Source organism: Dreissena polymorpha, chromosome 2 (genome assembly GCF_020536995.1).
Source record: "Dreissena polymorpha isolate Duluth1 chromosome 2, UMN_Dpol_1.0, whole genome shotgun sequence".
Classification (NCBI taxonomy): Eukaryota; Metazoa; Mollusca; class Bivalvia; order Myida; family Dreissenidae; genus Dreissena; species Dreissena polymorpha.
The window spans coordinates 45,894,317-45,915,987 of NC_068356.1; the positions used below are offsets into that span (position 1 = coordinate 45,894,317).

Consider the following 21,671-nt stretch of genomic DNA (forward strand, 5'->3'; position numbering starts at 1 on the left):
CCAAATGAAATCGTCCCCATATTAAAACGGTATCAATTTACACTTTTGTTATAAGCCAAGTTTAGGCAGATTGTCGGAAAGAATGTCTAAGACAGTTTGGGGGATTTGCAAGAATAGTTAACGTATGGGGCGCCGTTTTATGCATGCTTGCAATGTGTTTTCGTGGTAGTCAACAAGCTTCGTTCGTGCGCCAACTGTGGCGGCCAGCACTCCGCATCCTACCAGGGGTGCCCCTCCTATAAGAGGGCTGTTTCTATAGCCACCTTTGCTAACTTTTATGGGGTCACCTGGTCCGAAGCGGAGAGCAGGCTATTTGCACCTGACACTGTGAACCACAGCGTGGGCGCCCGGAACACAACCACCACAACCGGTTCCACGTCATCACCCAAACATGCCTCCACCGGTATTATCTCGCCCCATTCCGGGAGGACATGTCCTATAGTTGAGAGGTTAGTGGGTAAGAGTACCCCCCCCCCTCAACCTATAAATAGGGAACCCCCCCTAAGGTTACTTTTGTGGAACCGGTATCCAATCACACACCAGATTTACGCACCACCACCCCTGTATCGCCTATCCAGGGGGATTCACCCATTCAGAGAAGCCCTCCTGTGGCTACCAGGGGGTCCTCTCCGTCCACCCCATTGACCGACGGTGCTAGCGACACCACCTGTAGTGGCCCTACACTGTCGGACGACTGCATGTTTGATGTGACGGAGAGAGACTCTCTGGTGTCGGTGCACTCCAGTATATTGGAGAATCTCACTATCTCTGGTGTCTGCGAAATAGAGGAGGAGCCCCGAGTTAGTGTCCCTCCTAACTGTCCCAAAATGGTTGACTCCCAGACATCCCCAATGAGCTCCCCTGCCGACAACACCAGCAGACGTAACTCGTTTGCTGGGGATTCATTCATCAAAATCAAGGATCCGCCAGCAACAGGTCCCATATATAGGAAAATATATCTTAGCGAGCTGGCGGATCTGGTTGCTGAGATACTTAAAGACCAGAAAAAGCCCACTGGGAGTCGTGTTATCTCCTACATTTATAACAAAATTGATTCTCGGTTCAAAAATTGCAGAGAATCACTAACAAAGGTCATCCCCCCTGATAAATCCCTAACTAATAAAATCCATTCCGGAACTGGGGATCCTCCAATAATAGCAGATCAAGAATGCCCCCCCCCCCCCCCCCCCCCCGGCCGGCGGCCCCCTCTCTGTAAACAAGAAACCTGTTCGACTTGCTAGGACCCCTGCGAAACTCAAAGGGGCCTGTGCTGGCCATAAACTTGGAGTTAAATCTCCACATCATAAAATTAATCAGTTTAAACGCAAGTTAATTTCACACCACTATGGACAGTAATCGGCAAATCATTTCTTTCAATGTCAGTGGTCTTACCGCCAACAAACTTACAGAGTTAAAGTATTTTACTGATAATAACCCTAATACTCATATCCTATGCTTACAGGAAACCTAATTTTCCAATAGTACAGTAAAACATATACCTGGGTACAACTGTGAATTTAAAAGTTTTGGTATTTTAAACCATAATATTGCTGGTGGCCTTGCCATATATATTAAAAACTCAATAAATTATGAACACCAGGGAGTGAACAACCAATTTAAATCTGATGGTAGCACTGCTATTGAGGCATTAGCAATTAAATTGGTTATTGACAAGAACGGCCTCTTATCCTGGTCAATTTATATTCAAGAGGATGTGATCTTGAAACCCTGAACGGCCTCTTTAAGGAATTAAGGACCATTAAAGTACCCTATGACGTAATATTCACAGGGGACTTTAATGCACATCACCCTGCTTGGGGTTCCAACAATTCAGATGCAGAAGGTCGGGCGGTTATAGAATGGTTGGACGAGCAAGACCTTATACTGCTCAATGACGGTTCTCCAACCATACTTAACCCCACTGGTTTAAACTCCCACATTGACCTTACTGCTGTTAATGCCAGGATAGCAAGTGTTTCTGCATGGGCAACCGTTAATGATACCATGGGATCTGATCACCTCCCACAACAGGTTACCCTGCTCAACTATATTGCACAGGGAACTGAGGCTCAATGCTCAGGAGAGCAAAAATTTTTATTGGAAAAAGCTAATTGGGCCCAGTATAGGGACCTCTGCTCAGATCTCTCCCTTGCAGATGTTCACTCTCAGGACTCAAATCTGTTTTGTAACATCTTAACAAGCAAGATACTGTCCATAGCGGAATGTAGCATACCGGTCTCCTCCGGCAAGGTTAAGGCCAGAAATAGGGTCCCGTGGTGGAATGAGGCGTGCTCCAAGGCGGTACAGGCCCGTAAAAAAGCTTTAAAAATTATTAAAAAGAACTCCGCTGAGCATAATCTTCTTAATTATAGGTCCCTCGAAAATCAGGCAAAGCGGGTTATTTTGGATGCAAAAACTCAAAATTGGAAAGAATTCCGTGATTCAGCAATTATTAATAAGAAAAATTCTGGGGATTTTTGGCAAAAAATTCACAGAATTAAAGGAAAATCATTCACCCCTGTACCGCTACTTAAATACAAAGGCGAAATTGCCACTACCCCAAGGGAAAAGGCTCAATTTTTGGTACGACACTTACAATATGTCTCCAGTGACTCAAACCTTCCCGTTGAAACTTTGAATTATCAAAAGCGGTTTGAGACTGAGCACAAAAATATTTTAAATGAGCCTGGGGACAACAGCACGCCTCTCAATTTACCATTTACTATAACAGAATTATTAAGAGCCATTAACACCAGGAGCAACACCGCCACGGGGCCTGACAAAATAGCATATTTAATGTTTAAAAATATGCCAGCCATAACTCTCAAAATTTGGCTTAGCCTATTCGATCAGGTGTATAGGACAGGCAAGGTACCACCAGAGTGGAAGTTGGCCACAGTGATTCCAATTCCTAAACCCGGTTAGGACAAAAATGATCCAAACTCATATCGTCCAATAAGTTTAACATCACACGCAGGTAAATTATTAAAAATAATGGTCAAAAATAGATTAGAACACTTATTGGAATCAAATAACATACTAAACCCCTTCCAGTCTGGCTTTAGGAAGGGGCGATCCACTCTAGATCAGCTAGCTAGATTACAACATGATATTCTTTCTGCAAAAAATCAAGGGCAATCAGTATTAGCAATTTTTTGGACCTTCAGGCCGCCTTTGATTTAACATGGACCTTTGGCTTATTAAAAAAGCTAGCTGACTATGGAATCACTGGATACTGTTTCCACTACCTCAGAGCTTTCCTAGAGGGTCGTAAAATCCAGGTCAGGGTCGATGGGGAGTTATCAGAGGTAGCCATTACTGATCTTGGAACCCCCCAGGGGTCCGTATTATCCCCGACTCTGTTCTCCCTCATCGTAAACGGTCTACCTGATGCCCTAAAAGACTCAGGAATGGTTATCTCCCAGTTTGCTGATGACTCAGGAACTTGGTTAAAGGGGTCTAACATGTTATGCCTGCAAAAGAGGGCTCAAGCAGGCTTAGACTCCATATGGAAATGGGCAATTGAATGTGGATTCAAAATTTCTCCAACCAAAACAGTAGGAGTACTATTTGGCGACCAAATTCAGCACTCTTTGGACTTAAATTTAGGCGGCACCAAAATTATCTTTGAAAAAGTGGTGAAATTTCTAGGTATGTACCTAGATAAACAGTTAATTTTTACTCACCACTTCAAATATTTGGCAGAAAGGTGCGAAAGGGACCTTAATTTAATGAGAATGTCAAGAGGCACAGGTTTCGGGTCAGATAAAAATAGCCTCTTAACAAGTCCCTTATACGTCCAAAGCTAGATTATGGAGCCCAGATCTATGCATGTGCAAAGCCAAACGCCCTAAAAATGGTCGATGCCATTCAACACAAGGCCCTTAGGATAGCTCTGAGAGCCCTAAACTGTACACCGGGTGCACTGCTTGAAGAGGAGGCCGGTATGCTACCTCTTGACTTGCGCAGAAAACAACAGTCCCTTAACTTCTGGGTCAGGGCTAAGTCTCGGCATGGTTCAAACCCCGTTAACAAACTTGTCGGGACTGGCACCTTCATCAAGGGGAAAATACTTAAGCTTAAGCATGTTGCCCTACCATTTGGTGCGAGTATTAAGACCCTTGTTGAAGATGCCGGCCTCCACAAGGTACCTGTAGCAGACCTGAGGCCCTCCAAGGCCCCCCCCCCCCCTGGACGCTTGGACCCATTAATGTTGACCTATCACTCTCTAATAAAATAAAGAAAACTGACTTGCCACAACTCATCAAGTCAGAAGCTCTCTCTCTTATAGATAATATGTAAGCTGAGCATCTAAAAATCTACACTGACGGCTCCAAATGCCCTAACTCTGGTTTGGTAGCCAACTCTTTTGTAATTCCTTAAAAAAATATTACCAAAACGCACAGGCTCAGCAACAATCTCTCTATTTTTACAGCAGAACTTTTGGCAATTAAATACTCTTTGTGCTGGATATTGGTTAATAAACCTACTAAAGCTGCTATTTTATCAGACTCAATGTCATCTCTCGAGTCTATAAAAAACAGAAATAGCAGATCTAGGCCTGATATTTTAGCTAGCATTTTGGAACTTCATCAAAAGTGCCTAGATAAATCTTTAAAGGTCACATTAGTTTGGTGTCCAGCACATGTCAACATCAGTGGGAATGAGCAGGCCGACAGGGGGGCCAAGGAGGGCCTCTTGAGGGGGGCCGTAGATGCTGGGGAACCCCTGGCACCTACTGAGATCTACTCTCTGACAAAGAAATTTGTCGTGGGTGAGTGGAATCTCCGGACCGACAATTTGTCTTCCCGTCGACATACTTTTACCAGACCCGCGAAAACCCTCAGGCCGCCTGACAGATACTCAGCAAGCATTGTGACTCAGCAAAAAAGACCTCGTTTGCACCTACCCTTGCCTGCTCTCTGGAATGTCGACAACAATCCCCATCGGAATTCATCAATAAAGAAGTGTAAAAACACAAACAAAGAAATGTCCGCAAGTTTATTAAAGCAAATTTATTTTTGACCAAAACTTCTTCTACCACATTCATATCTACCAGTAGCGACTTCTTGTTGTTTCGACAATGGCCCCTCAGTCTGTATGATTATAGGGTGGTAGTTTTTCTGGGAAAAAAACATGGCGGCCATTTTGATTATTTACGATTACACAACATATTTTTTACCAATTTAGCAGCCAGAATAAAGTTGTATCAATGTATAGCGCGCACCAGCTTTTTAATTTGAATTTTGGAGGTAAAACACTGCGCGCTATACGTGGAAACCTACGGTATTGCTAATTTTTGCTCATAACAAATTTTGTACCTTTTATTACATTAAATTTTGTTAAAACTGCTATTTTGTGTAGCAAATTTCCTTATTTTTGTGTGAAACTGCTATCTTATATAGCAAATTGCTTTAATTTTTTTCTTAATACTGCTATTTCTACATCATAGCAAACTTTATACTCTTTATTACACTAATTCTTGTTAAAATTGCTATTTTAGATAGCAAATTTCCTTAATTTTATGTTAAATTGCTATTTTATATAGCAAATTGCCTCGGTTTTTCTGTTTAATTGCCATTTTACATACCAGACAAGGTACTTTAGTACTATTTCCTCCATTGTTATCCCCAATATATAAATAATATTGGTTGGATTAGAGCTTTTTGTTTTTTTGGTTTTTTTTGCTGCATCTAGGTAATATTTGGTCTTTTTTAGCATTTTACATCATACTCTTTTCAATTTTCCTTCAATTGTATTTAAACTATTTTTCATCTACCGTGCACTCCCTCTAGTCCTGGGGAAACAACTGTTGTGGACTCCATCCCCACAATAATCTCCCTTAGTTCAACAGTCTGTGACATCACCCCTGCTGGATTTTTCCCCCACTCACACCGGCCTACACTTCCAAAATCTCTTCTTCTTTCAACCTTCTAGGGTGGCAACTTGTATTTTAAATATATAAACGCATATAGTACTGTACATATTGTAAATAATGTACTTTTTGTACAGATTTAGTTGTTTTGTCTCATCTTTAACTGTAAAGCACATTGTTTTACCCTTTATTTTTATGTGGCCCTATAAAGGTGACCGTTTGGAGACACGTAAGTCATTACCCTTAACATATAAGGGTTTTTACTAATCTCACTTTTAAATATTGTTTTAACGCCACTCTGGGGGGACTTCTCTTCTCCATAGCCCAATCCTCTTTAAGTTCCATAAGACAGGGTCTTACGTTGGAGCATTACGGCTATATTCCCTGTCTGCAAGTGTTTAACATTGAGCCACATACATAAATTTATACACATTACAATTCTTAATAACTTTAAAAACTCAATTGCAACATTAATATTGATTTGAGAGTTATACTCCCTATGTGTTATTTAAGAAATAATATTTTTATGTCCCCCACTATAGTAGTGGGGGACATATTGTTTTTGCCCTGTCTGTTGGTTGGTCTGTTGGTTGGTTGGTTTGCGCCAACTTTAACATTTTGCAATAACTTTTGCTATATTGAATATAGCAACTTGATATTTGGCATGCATGTGTATCTCATGGAGCTGCACATTTTGAGTGGTGAAAGGTCAAGGTCATCTTTCAAGGTCAGAGGTCAAATATATGTGGCCAAAATCGCTCATTTTATGAATACTTTTGTAATATTGAAGATAGCAACTTGATATTTGGCATGCATGTGTATCTTATGGAGCTGCACATTTTGAGTGGTGAAAGGTCAAGGTCAAGGTCATCCTTCAAGGTCAGAGGTCAAATATATGTGGCCCAAATCGCTTATTTTATGAATACTTTTGAAATATTGAAGATAGCAACTTGATATTTGGCATGCATGTGTATCTCATGGAGCTGCACAATTTGAGTGGTGAAAAGTCAAGGTCATCCTTCAAGGTCAGAGGTCAAATATATATGGCCCAAATCGCTTATTTTATGAATGCTTTTGCAATATTGAAGATAGCAACTTGATATTTGGCATGCATGTGTATCTCATGGAGCTGCACATTTTGAGTGGTGAAAGGTCAAGGTCATCCTTCAAGGTCAAATATATGGGTCAAAATTGCTCATGTAATGTCACTTCTGCAATATGGAAGCTAGCAATTTTATATTTGAAATGGATGTGTATCTCATGGAGCTGCACATTTTGAGTGGTGAAGGGTCAAGGTCATCCTTCAAGGTCAAACGTCATATAGGGGGACATTGTGTTTCACAAACGCATCTTGTTCTATGATGGTTTGTTGTCGAATAACCCACAGTAAGGAGTATAGATGCGTAGGAATTAAATCACGAGTGCGAAGCACGAGTGAATTGATAACACGTATCTATACTCCTTACTGTGGGTTATTCAACAACAAACCATCATAAAAAATATTATTTCGATTCTAACACTATTCTGATTGATTTGGTTCAAGCTTTAGGACGTGAACTATATCTTTCAATACTTTGCTGTTCTTAGTACAAAGTTCACTATTTAGTGACGTCATTGAATTGTACAAACATTTGACGTCGTTTTCATTCATAAATATTTTGAAAATGACGTCACCTTCATAGAAAACAACAATCATAGGAACTAAATGGCGTCAAGTTTATTGATGCTACTGAAAAGCTGGCATGCTATAAATGTTTTCTTAAGTACGTTTCCTAACAAATAACATTCTTTGTAGGCGTGGTTATGCCACTTATCACCATTTATACAATTTGTTGTTTCATTACAATTATATACATGCTACATTTATTACATTTCTTTAAGTGCGGGTTTTAGCACGTGCATTTTACTGCAAAATATTATTTGCTTATTCGGAACTATTTTCGAAACATTAAGCTCCGCCCGTAATTTATTGTAGAATAACCCACACGTGATTTACTTCTTTGTCTATAGAAAACAAGTCGCTTGCCGTGTTATATTTATTATCTGTTTTCTTTTTTTTTTTCTTTTTTTCTCCATATAATTGCATGTCTACATGCAAATTCAATTTACATATTAGAGCTATTAAATCAGGCTCTAACACTCCTACTAATTAATGTTCGTAAATAAGCATATTTTCCCATCGATTAGATCTTGTTGTAAGACATTTCATTTAAACCTTAAATATACAACTAATTCTGGTAATTTACTATGTATGTAAATATATAGTGGCAATGTTAAACCACTTTGTTATCTGGAAAATCCTTAAATATTATTATTTTGTTTTTGTTTTTCAAACATATTACACATCCGTGTATTCCTTTACTTTTCTATAGGCATTATACTAAAAGTAATCCTATTTGGATTTTAACATTTAAAACACAGATCACAAAGTTTAAAGACTCCAACAACCCATTGCAGTAAATACTGAACAATGGGTCTAGTAATGATGATACGGCATATAATAGTATGTGTTTTTACCATCAATACTTATAAAAATTGGGCTATTCTCCTCCTTTTCTCTCTTTTCAACACAGACAACATATATATAATAATAATAAAAATAGTAACAATAATATTAATATAACTTCATCATAATAGTTTAAATAACATATACCAATCATATTAAATTCAAACAGATTCAAGTAGTAATAGATGTAATTATTCCTTCTTGTTTCATATGCTTTGTTTACATTTTAAAAGTGCAAAAGAGCAGACGCAAACATTATGATTGGTTATTTCTGTCACGTCCGTGAAAGAGCAGACGCCATGTCAAGGTCGTTCTTTGTGTGAAATTTTCATCCCAAAACGGATTGACCTACTTGCGTTTGTGAGGACGTGACAGAGATAACCAATCAGAGCCATGCATTTAAATACTGTCAACCAATGAAAACACCACTTTCTTACAGCTTTAGGCAAGACATTACTTTTTATTAATTTTATTGAGGACTGCGTTTTTAACGCTTTTCGAATAAGTAAAGTATAGATATTATTAAACCAATAGATTTTTATTAAAGCACCGCACCAACACTGCAAAGCTTTCTATTTTGATCAATGGTACAGCCCAGTAAAATCGGGCTGTCCATTTTATGGCCGTTTTCCACCTTTTTATGCAGTTTTATGTTAAGCAGTGTGCTCGGGCAATGGTTCATAAACCGAAGTCCTGAGGGTAAACAACCCGATTAGTCAGTCAGTTCTTTAGCTAGCTTTACGGTGGACTTGCGTGAACTGACATCGATTTATTCATTTAGAAGGAAGTCTTCTGTGTTGTTATTTTTTAACTATTATTTCTAGAAATGCAGATGCTATATCTTTTGCAGCAGCTGTTTATGCAAACATTAAAAATGATTCATACGAATGTTTGACAATTTACAATCCCTTTTTTCTAATCAGAAACTGTTATAAACTTATCATTGAGATGTTACTTTTGCGTTAAAAAATTGTGAACAAATCTACAAACCTTTTGCTACAAATCGAACTAGAATGAATATATAATGCATCACTGCCAATTATTCAATTATTGAAATCAACATATTTATTATTTGTTATATGATGGGCAATGTATGTACATAAGCATTCATACTAATATTTGGAAAATCAAAAAGGTTACCTTACCACAATTATAGGACTGAAATACTTTTTCAGTTATCCTAAAAATGCTCTGAAAATTATTCTATTGGATATCAGGCATTCGAATGTCATCTGCTTCAGTTCATCAGAAACAGTTATTGGTTACATAGGATGGCCTACTCAAGCTCCTCAGCAGTTCCTGTTGCCAACGGCGACCAGGTCACGGTGATTGACTTCCGCAGCGACACGATTACCCGCCCCTCCGCAGGAATGCGGCAGGCCATTGCAGAGGCAGTCGTAGGTGATGATGTTTACGGGGAAGATCCCACAGTGAATGGTGTGTAAGATTGTACATTTACTTGACAACTGTTGTTTGAATGCATGGACACTTAACTATTATTTGTGAGAAGTTATAGAGGTTAACTCAGAAAGTTGTAACCTTGAATAGAAATTTAATGCTTCTTTCATTCTGAATTTCATTGATCAATTATTTAACAGTTTCTATGTACATTCCAAGAAATTTTTCACATACTGTGACAGTTTTGATCCACCATTGGTGAATCTTCATCAGACTGTGACTTTGCGGGAAATGCACGTCACAGGGCGGGTTTACTGCCGGAATGGTTCCCAGCAGTAAACAAAGGCCTGTAGATGGGGCTCAGTTGGTAGCCCCCCTCGTCCCTGTTCATTACCCGTCCCCCCTTAGCTATCGCAACCGATTCCCTAAGTTTTCTGAGTGCGGTGTTGTTTTCCCTATCAATCACTTTCACCCCCTGCCAGTCAATGACATGGTTGTGCCTAGCTATATGGTTTGTAACTGCACTAGGTTAACTGATTGCCATTATATTTCAGTCTCTGTGATCTAAGTTATATATAAAAATGCACATTTTACCAAAACCAATGCCATTAATTATCATGCATGTATAATTTCTAAATTATTTTTATATGTTTGTTTGTTTATTTAGATTTTTCAACATTTTCAACAGTATTTCAGTCATGAGACACAAGTAGGTATGAAGAATAATTAATATAATTAATATATTGAATTAAAGAATATACTTCAACAAATATAAACAAGCTATTGCTGAAAGGTTGCAGGTCTGGGACGGTTTATACAAGTCTCTAAACTCCTGTCACCAATATTTTTCCTTCTTTGTAAAGTACCATAAAAAGGCACTTTCCAAATTAGGAATAAACTACACATTTTCCAATTGCTGTAAAAAACATCCCAATTGATTGAAGGTTTCTAAAAGAAAACATGTAGTTAGCTTCCTATGCAGCTCTATGGCTTGAACCTAAGTAAATATAATATTTACAACTTGACAACATTTAGTTATCAATTTTAATGTAGTTGGGAGCAAAAATCAAATTCACCAACTTCCGAATGTGAAGACTTCATGATGCAAATGTTCCCAGTTTCAGGGGAGTGTTTTTTGGTGCACAATTTTCTGAATTGGGCAGGTATCGGTACTTTTCCCAATTGGGCAAAAAAAATTGCTGCCTGTTATTTCATCCAAAATCGCATTTTGTGTATGTTTGAAAAAAGTCTTAAAGGTTTAAGTTAAGTTTACACAAATCATTTATCGGTTGCGTTTGAAGCTGGTAATAAAATTACGCAAAATGGTTTACAAATGTTAGACCTCTTGGAGTATTCTAAATGGCAAAAAGTCTTTTTCCCCCAACTCCAGTCAAAATAACCAATCAATTATGTGTCTGTTCAATGTTTAGTTATAGAGATTACAAGTCTAGAACTAAAGGGTTTTTAAGTTGATATATTTACTTTATTGATATGTTTATGTTAAGATTTATCTGTTTTATGTAAAATTTTATCACCACAGTTCAAACTGTTTTTTATCCAATTAAGAATAAAAATTATTGGATGATAATGTCATTGGTAGAATTCACAAAATGATCAGAAAAGGCCTGCATGGTTCTCCATAGGTTTTAGTTTTAAGTAACAGAAATCCAAATCTTACCAATATTTTAGGCTGAATTAAAATAAAATACAAATATTGTAGATGAAAACATAAACAAAACAAGAACCTATGACATGTGTATTGAAGCTATATACATGTAGTGGAGGAAAAATTTCATATATTGATTAAATAATTAAATATTACAATTTCTCTTTTTATATTTGTATAATTTAAAATTTTAGTGTTGTGATTAACAGAACTACAGCGTCGATGTGCAGAAATGTTTGGCATGGAAGCTGCTTTGTTTGTACCAACTGGGACCATGGGAAACCTGATATCAAGTAAGCACTAAGTGTAAAAAACTTTTTTTTATATCATCTTATCCTGCAGTTGTTGCCATTGCCCGTGGGTCTTTGTGATTCTAACCCAAAAATATATTTTATCATTTTTGCTTTAGAAATATGGTTTTGTTTATTGAATTTGTTTTGTAGCTTTTAACCCATTGACAGTTTTTATTGTATTTTATATTTATCACTCTATACAAATGTTTTCATGCTTTACTAGCATGTTTGCAGAGGCCATGCAAATGCGTAAAAGCACTCATGCCACACATTAACATATTTTGATTACTTTTTCTGGCATTAAAAACCTCTAAAATGTCTATTATCCCTATGTATACATGTAATATGGGTAATGTCTTTTTCAGTACTTGTGCACTGTAGGGAGCGAGGTTTGGAGGCTATTGTAGGTCACAAGGCACACATTCTTCTCAACGAACAGGCGGGCATTGCTCAGGTATCTTTATGCCCAATCTGATTTTAAGTGCTAAATGTTGGCCAATCTGATATGTCATTCAGAAGATAGAAAGGCACAATAAAACAGTTATTTCCCCATATAAAGTAAAAATAAACTCCCAAAGTTTCAGACCAATGTGATTTACCAACTGAGTAAAACGACTTTTCCCATGAAGACAAAAGAGATTCAACAAATTCAGTAAAATGATTTCCCACGTTCACTCAATGTTTTTGACCTAATTCAGTCAAAAGAAATTCACCAAATTCATTCAATTAAGATTCCACAAAATCAGTCAAATAAATTTCTTGAAATTCAATAAAATCTGAATGGCCATATTCAGTCAAATCAGATTCCTAATATCCAGTAAAATGATGTGCGAATTTAGTCAAACAAGAAACCTCCATTAAGGCAGATGTGTTTCCCCAAATTCATTAAAATTAGAGGCCTGTTGTTTAGTTTGCAGGGGTCATTCCAAGGACAATACAGAATCTTCCTGATGGAACGTTTGATTTGAATGAACTGCGTCGCCTGATACGCCCCACCCACGACGTTCACCAGCCCAACACTAGAATGATATGCCTTGAAAACTCTCACAACTTTTGTGGAGGAAAAGCTCTACCATTAGACTTTGTAAAACAGGTAATTCAATGATTTGTCCGAAATGCTGATGATTTCTATCCCATAATCTGGCCTATAATTTAAACTACCGTAATTACTCTATGTTTTCGGACACTCTAAGTTTTCGGACACCCCTTTTTTTAGCAAAAATAATAATTTTTTGTGACTCTTAATTTTCGGACACACAAGTTTTCGTCAATAATTTATGTCCCTAAGTTTTCGGACAGTATATTTTACAGCGCTATTTTACCAAATTTCGGCCCTGTTTTCGATATCGAACACTGTATTACACACACTTCGATCATTTTACAACCAGATTAACATCATAAAACATGGCAGGTGCATGACTGAGAGCAACAGACCGGTATTAAATAATGGTTTGCCCGATAGCATAAGCGTTATGACAATTACCAGGGGTAGTGCCAATTAACAGTTCCATTATCTACCGCAATGGAACTACCCCTTCTCAGTAAAATAACTGTGACAAATACTATATGCTTCAAAGTGTGATGCACCCTATTGCAAGTTTTACGAACAATGGAAGGTGTTAGACAACAACTATCGGAAATGAACAAACAAAGAATTCATAGTTTGCTTTTTTTTATTGCGTTAATAACAGGTTCATACTAGCGAGTATCGGTACATCACATGCTCATCTTTGAACTTGTTGGTCAAAGTACAACCTTGTAGTAACTTCTGTCAAATAAATTAAGCATTAAAAATAATTTAAAATGCAGTGCAAACATATATAATTGTAATTTATACTATACGGCATGGTATTTTACAAGTGCGTGCAATTACCGGTAGTTGTTGATACAATTGACGCTAATTTCGGACACTTCAATTTTCGACTCTAACATTTGAGACACCTGTATTTTGTGAATATTTTTTGTATCTAAGTTTTCAGACACGAAAAAAAATACAAAAAATTAAGTGTCAGAAAACATAGAGTAATTACGGTATGCTGTGTGTTAACCTTGTTTTTCACACCATTACTATTGTTTTCCTCCCCCATTTGAAAAAGCTGGGGTATATTCTTTGCACCTGTATGTTGGTCGGTAGGTAAAAAAGGACAGTGTGATAGGCAAACATCAAATATATATGTGAATTATGCTTATATTCTATATGTCGGTAGGTATGTCATTTGTGAGGTCTGTCTGTCAATAGACCTTTTGCTTCCATTTGATATTAAGTAGACCATTGTTACCAACTATGAGGCACGTGGAACAGTGTTCTCCAAAAAAAATTCAGAAGCCAGTTATATTTTCAAAGTAGCCGGCGACTAAGCAATAAAACTGGTGTATTTGCACCATTTCAATTCATATTTTGGGGATAGTAGCCGGCATCTTGACAGAATGAAACTGGTGAAATTGCCCGCTGCCGGTGCTTCCGGTGAACACTGATGGAATGATAGTTTGTAGGAAAACACCAGTTGATTTTGGGTCGATAGATCACAGGTCAAAGAGAGGAGCTTGTATCAGTTAATTTATTTCCCCAAAATTTCTTTAGAATAATTCGGCATACTATCATGAAAATGTATGTTTTGATTGCAAATGATTTTGAAGTCAATAGGTCAAAGGTCACAGACTCTTACAAGAAATTCGTTGCTGCAGTGTTTTTAACGCTTTAACCTACAATCATGCAATTTTGTTTTTGTGTGTGTGTTATTTTCTAACACATAAGATCAAGCAAGTTGATGTAAGGGTCATACGCAAGAAATAAAAACTTTTTATTAAGGTCAAAGGTCAAGGTCACATTAGTTTGTATTAAGGAATTTGTTTATTATTCATAGAAAACACCTTTACCTGGTATGCTTATTACTTGAATGACGGCTATAAATTTTCAGGTCAAAGGTCAAGGTCACCTGGTCATTATTACAGGACATAACTTTCCACATGATATATTGAGGTGGCTGCTACCTACAATCATGCAAATTGGTTTAGTGTTTACTTGTTTGGAAAAGCAAATTGGTTTAGTGTTTACTTGTTTGGAAAAGAATACACCTACTTAGCTATGTTTTAGATCATAAGGTCATAAATGATTGTTTTATGTAACTGCTTTAAACTACAATCCTATGCTGGTTGCTAAAATTATCAGATTAACAAATTACCAGATAGTTGTCAGTTTTTGTCACATACAGTTTGTCATTTTTGCTAGGATTAAAACAGCAAGAACAACTCTGGAACTTATCTGTATTCATCACTAACCTAGTACATTGTATTATCTATAATATCAGTATGTTTTCTTATTTCACATTTAGCAAAAGAATTTACCTTATAAGCAAGTTTGTTCCCTCACTGTAGGTGTACCAGATTGCCCATGAGAACAACTGTGTAGTCCACACAGACGGTGCAAGAATTCTGAATGCAGCTGAGGCTCTGGGGGTCCATGTGTCTGAGATACTCAAATACAGCGACAGTGTCAACATGTGCTTCTCCAAGGTGAGATAATCAATGGGTCTGGGTTTTCTAGCAGGCTTTTATGCCTAAGTTATCCCTTTCCCTCTCAGAAATGCGCAAACAGCATAGAACCAGAACAGCCTGCGAGTAACTTGCAGTCTGTTGAGGTTTTATGCTGTTTGCTGCTCATCAGTATCTAAGGCTTGGAAATGAATCCTTAAAAACTTGAATCTAGGAAGAAAAGACTTAAATTAAATATAAGTTTCTAAGGGACTACAAATGCGTTAAAATAGGTATCTAAATGGTAAACGGTTATACTAAGAACATGCGAGGTAAATTCGTACTCTCACAAACCCTTCTCAGCCAATACGATTTTATTTAATATCTGCAAACAAGGAATATAGCCTACATTTTGATTGGTCTGACACATGAGCAACACTTAAATATATGTATAGAAGAATTGTAGCTTACAAGGTTACTCTTAATATAAGTTTACCATAGCTGATTAGAAGGCAGAATTCAAAACAACCAATCACTAGTCAGAAAAATATTGTAATACATAAGTATCATAATGAATACTGTTGAATTCAAGTGATTCACTTTATGTAATGTTTAATCTAGAAGGTCAAATAGGCTGATTGCTTTCTTTAAGGAACACCATTTTCTGGGGAGGGGGGGGGAGCAGTCTGCTAAAAATAGCATATTAGATTTTTCGTGTTTTTTTCCTGAAGCAATATTTCAAGTCATTTATTTTATATTATAAGCCTGACTCATTTATTTTTCTTTAATTGACAAGTCACATTCACTCCATTTTTCACATCAAGCTCAGAAGACATGTTAGGTTTGTTGGCTGAAAGTGCATGATACAGAAAAATGTTTAAAAGACCACCATGGTTCTTGTGCAACACACAGTGTTGACCTGGATTTCAGGTTAATGCCTCCTCAGAAAGTAGAGTGAGTAATTAAGACAAAGAAGAGGATCAGGCCTGCAATAACTGAATTTTGAAGCCAGGTGTAATGATTATAAGCTGTTACACTCCACCAATATTGTTTCAGGGTTTGGCTGCACCTGTAGGCTCTATTATTGCAGGGACAAGAGAGTTTATAGACAAGTAAGTGAAATAAATCAAAATAGCAGATGTGTTACTTTTTTCTAGAAAAATGTAAACAAATATAATAAATTCTTTCATATCTTTTATATGATATTGCTACAATATATTTCTAATAAGGTTTCCAATAACGTCTCAAATAATTGTTCCTCCAACGACGATTTTCTAAGTGTTTTCATGCATGCTTTATTTAATTTGAATACTTATTGGCCTTCTAAAAATATTTTCTGATAAGGAGTTTGTATTGAGTTGATATGGTATGCTCATTTGTTTGTTTTACATCCAGCTGTCCATCTCTACGTTTATGCAAGGTTAACCGAAAATGATATTATTTGAATTAAAGCAAAGCTTTTATACTTGCATTTAACACTATCAACACACCCACATCACCTTACCACAATTTGATCTTTAAAGTGACCTACTATTGGACTGAGGCTTATTCAGAATGTTACCCTAAATGAAACTTTTTCTCTTACATAAATTCTGCTTGCTGCAAGCTTTTGATACTTGTTCGGATATCTATGAATACCTTCAGCATACCAACATCACCTGATCTCATTTACCTTGAAATAGATAGGTGGACCAGGAATCAATGCTTACAAGGGTTCCACGTATGGCATATGCATTTATTTAACTATCTTGTAATGTGTTGCAGTTTGTTTCTGCCATAATGGGATACCATTTTTCTGGATTTCATCAGTGTATGAACATTTTTTAAAAATAATGCCCAATTTGCATTCCAATCAACCCCACACATGCTTAAAGAAATTTATTTGAGAAATTAGTGTTTTTAGCTAAATGTGCTAATAATGAGCTTTTGTGATCCCCTTTTGTCCGTCGTGCGTTGTGCGGCGTCAACATTTGCCTTGTTAACACTCTAGAGGCCACATTTATTGTCCAATCTTCATTAAATTTGGTCAGAAGATTGGTCTCAATAATATAGTAGATGAGTTCGAAAAATGGTTACGTTTGCCCGAAAAACATGGCTGCCAAGGGGCAGGGCATTTTCCTTTTTATGGCTATATATGGCTATAGTAAAATCTTGTTAACACTCTAGAGGCCATATTTATTGTCCGATCTTCATGAAACTTGGTCAGAAGATTCATTTCAATACCATCTTGGACGAGTTTGAAAATCGTTTCAGTTGCTTGAAAAACATGGCCACCGGGGGGCGGGGCATTTTTAACCAGGTTTTCCGAAGGAAAATTAACCAGGTTTTCCGAAGGAAAAAACTGGTTATTAGATTGGCGAATGCGGGCGGGCTGGCTGGCTGGCTGGCTGGCTGGCTGGCTGGCGGGCGGGCGGAACAAGCTTGTCCGGGCCATAACTATGTCGTTCATTGTCATATTTTAAATCATTTGGCACATTTGTTCACCATCATTGGACGGTGTGTCGCGCAAAATAATTACGTCGATATCTCCAAGGTCAAGGTCACACTTTGAGTTCAAAGGTCAAAATTGGCAATAAATGAGCTTGTCTGGGCCGTCATTCATTGTGAGATTTTACAATTATTTGGCACATTTGTTCACCATCATGGGACGGTGTGTCGCACGAAAGAATCACGTCAATATCTCCAATGTCAAGGTCACCACAACTTAAAATAGATTTATTTTGAAACAAACTTACAAAGGGGGTTAATTTTCTTTGTTCATTTCAAAAGTTCAGTTTGAGTTGTCTTCTTTAATCAGATTTTTTTCCACAATGAAAACCTGGTTTTGTGACAATTTTGTCCCTTGTTCCTTATATGGCTATATATGGCTTTAGTAAAACCTTGTTAACACTCTCGAGGCCACATTTATTGTCCAATCTTCATGAAATTTGTTCAGAAGATTGTTCTCAATGATATCTTGGATGAGTTCGAAAATGGTTACATTTGCTTGAAAAACATGGCTGCCAAAGGGCGGGGCATTTTTCCTTATATGACTATAGTAAAATCTTGTAAACACTCTTGAGGCCACATTCACTGTCCGATCTATATGAAACTTGGTCAGAAGATTCATCCTAATAATATCTTGGACGAGTTCAAAAATGATGCCGGTTGGTTGAAAAACATGGCCACCAGGGGGCGGGGCATTTTTCCTTATATGGCTATAGTAAAACCTTGTTAACACTCTAGAGGCCACATTTATTTTCCGATCTTCATGAAACTTGGTCAGAAGATTTGTCCCAATGATATCTTGGATGAGTTCCAAAATGGTTTTGATTGTTTTAAAAACATGGCCACCAGGGGGCGGGTTATTTTTCCTTATACGGCTTTATATGGCATAAGTAAAACCTTGTTAACACTCTAGAGACCACATTTATTGTCCAATCTTCATGAAATTTGGTCAGAAGATTGGTCTCAATGATATCTTGGATGAGTTAGAAAATGGTTACATTTGCTTGAAAAACATGGCTGCCAAGGGGCGGGGCATTTTTCCTTATATGGCTATAGTGAAAGCTTGTTAACACTCTACAGGCAACATTTATTGTCCGATCTTCATGGAACTTGGTAAGAAGATTCATCCCAAGAATATCTTGGACAAGTTCATAAATGATGCCGGTTGGTTGAAAAATATGGCCGCCTGGGGGCGGGGTATTTTTCCTTATATGGCTATAGTAAAACCTTGTTAACACTCTAGAGGCCACATTTATTTTCGGATCTTCATGAAACTTGGTCAGAAGATTTGTCCCAATGATATCTCAGATGAGTTCGAAAATGGTTTTGGTTGCTTTAAAAACATGGCCAGTAGGGGGTGGGGCATTTTTCCTTATATGGCTATATTTTGCTCAAGTAAAACCTTATTAACACTCTAGAGGCCACACTTATTGTCCGATCATCATGAAACTTGGTCACAAGATTTGTACCAATGATATCTTGGATGAGTTCGCAAATGGTTCCGGTTGGTGGAAAAGCATGGCCGCCAAGGGGCGTGGCATTATAAAGCTATAGTAAACCTTGTTAACACTCTAGAAGCCATATTTATTGTCCAATCATCATGAAACTTTGTCAGAAGATTTGTCCCAAAGAGTTCTTGGACAAGTCCGAAAATGGTTCCAGTTGCTTGAAAAACATGGTCACCAGGGAGCGGGGCATTTTTCCTTATATGGCTTCATGAAACTTTGTCAGAATATTTGTTTAAATGATATCTTGGATGTGTGTATGAAAATGGTTCTGGTCTGTTCAAAAACATGGCTGCCAGGGTGTTCACTAGTCATGAAAGTTGGTAAGAACATTTTGTTCTAATGACATCTTGGGCTGCACAGAACAGGTCAGTTCCTTTGAATCTCAGGTGAGCGACTTTGGGCCTTTCAGGCCCTCTTGTTTTACGGATGTGAACAACTTGTTATTTCGGCTGATTTTCCATCAGAATGTAAAATTAATCTTAAAATGCCAAAAAAAAGTGTGAGTATTTGTCTGTGCTGTGTATCTCTCAGGGCCCTTAGAATGCGCAAGGGTCTGGGTGGTGGCATGCGTCAGGTGGGCATCCTGGCTGCAGCAGCCCTCTACTCTCTGGAACATGTGAGGCCGCGACTGTATGAGGACCATCTGTGGGCGGCAGCCATTGCGAAAGGTAGGGTAGACTTGCAAAATGTGGGCAAAGGCAATGGCTGAAAGTAGGGTAGAGATCAGAAGGGGTAGCAAAATTAGTTTAATAATTTGCTTATTAATTAAAACTTACCTCAGACAGTCTTTGGTAGCATCGTTGATGGTGTAAATTGCAACTTCTAATATAATTTCGGATAAAACATATACGATGTTAACTGGTCAAGATTTAAACAACAAATGCTAATGGTGATTACATTGTTACTTATAATACAGGATTCTCAATAAGAGCCGGCCGCCAGCCAAATCAGCCGTTTGATTTTGGCCGGTTGAAATTCGCTCAGATTTGGAAAATCGACTATTGAATTTTCTAAATTTGCGTGTCTTTTCGGTAATTTGGTTACTTTTTGCTATTAAGCAAAGACGTCGATTCATTATCTCCCTTAACACATTACAACAACAACAATGAAAAGGCGCATATTGGAATCGGTCAAAAAGCAGTAAAATATTTTGACGTTCTCTTCATCACCTGTTGAATTAAAATTTTACAAAAGTAATAAAGAGCTTTTCCATTTACCTTTATTTAGTTAAAAAAAGCAAAAATTCATATAATTCACACACAAAATGCTCAAATTTAAGTGCCGGTTTGACCACTAAAATAGCCATAAAATGGCCCAAAATGCAGGAAATCAAGTGCTCAATTAAAAAAATTCAGGGGGAGCATGCCCCCCGGACCCCCCTAGTAGGCCTGTTGGTTTCACATTTGGGCCTGTTTGCTCAAAAGTTATTGAGAACCCTGATAATAGTTTACTTTCACAAGCAATCAGTGTTAGATATTGGTTAACAAAATATCAAAATAAGCTGTCCAATGTCTCGACTGGTTTGTATTTGTGTTATATAAATGTAATTACAAGCATCCGCTTATAGCCCACACTCCGAGTTAAATTTTGGCGAGTTAAAAAAAACATAAGTTAAAATATCAAAATGTATCCCCTGTTTGTAACCAAAAAGTTACTGATTTATTGCTTTATTACTTTGTTTGTTGGCACGTTATTTATTAACTCTGTGTAACTTTGGTGTTGCATGTTGTTCGAAGTAGACACTTTTGTAAGTTGGCAGAATATCATGCGCAAAAAGTAAAATTGTATGATGTATTTCTTAAAAAAGCATAAAAAAAACAAACTCTTGTTAACATTTTCAAAAAATTGTAACTGGTTGTTTGGATAGCTTAACCGGTTAATATCTTGCAAAACTATCCTGTATACTTAGGGCTTGTCAGAAAGACATTCTGTATCCTGTAATTTAACTAACTGCCAAGTTATCACTAACCATATCAAAACATGTGTGATGTAATTGTTCTGACATAGTACAATTAATATATAAATATATAAATAATTATTTATATGAGCAAGGCCGCGTGAAAATGGGTCTTTTTCCATTTGTTGCCTGCTGGGAAGTAAATAGTGAAACAACTTTTAATAATTAATAAATAGGTTTTGATTTTCTGAAATTGTATGAAGTTTATAAAATATTTAAACGTTGATGAGTATCTACACAACTATTCCTTTTTGAATATACATTACATATTTTAAGGATTGCAAACAATTATTTATTGAACACTAAATTAATAGTTCTTTTCCGGGTCATTCATATCCATTTGAATGCTTGCATTGTTAATTTAGCGGCACGAAAGGCGGGGCAAGGCGTTGTTCACATCTCAGAGGAGGGTGTAGATACCAACATGGTCATGTTTGAAGTGGTGAAGCCTGGACTAACTGCACATCTACTAGCAGACAGGCTACTTCAGGTATCATCCTTAGTCTGTTT

General features: G+C 37.2%; 1 protein-coding gene across 1 annotated transcript in view; it reads left to right on the forward strand.

The window, feature by feature from the left end:
• Nucleotides 1-131: 131 nt before the first annotated feature.
• The window catches only part of LOC127866897 (low specificity L-threonine aldolase-like), a 25,244-nt gene continuing 3,704 nt past the window's right edge, over nucleotides 132-21,671 (forward strand). The window contains exons 1-9 of the mRNA XM_052407748.1: nucleotides 132-449; nucleotides 9,652-9,818; nucleotides 11,655-11,738; nucleotides 12,104-12,192; nucleotides 12,649-12,831; nucleotides 15,114-15,251; nucleotides 16,266-16,321; nucleotides 19,736-19,872; nucleotides 21,527-21,651. Coding sequence (XP_052263708.1) covers nucleotides 9,653-9,818; nucleotides 11,655-11,738; nucleotides 12,104-12,192; nucleotides 12,649-12,831; nucleotides 15,114-15,251; nucleotides 16,266-16,321; nucleotides 19,736-19,872; nucleotides 21,527-21,651 — 978 coding nt within the window. The 5' untranslated portion in view covers nucleotides 132-449; nucleotide 9,652. The remainder of the gene's footprint in view (nucleotides 450-9,651; nucleotides 9,819-11,654; nucleotides 11,739-12,103; nucleotides 12,193-12,648; nucleotides 12,832-15,113; nucleotides 15,252-16,265; nucleotides 16,322-19,735; nucleotides 19,873-21,526; nucleotides 21,652-21,671) is intronic.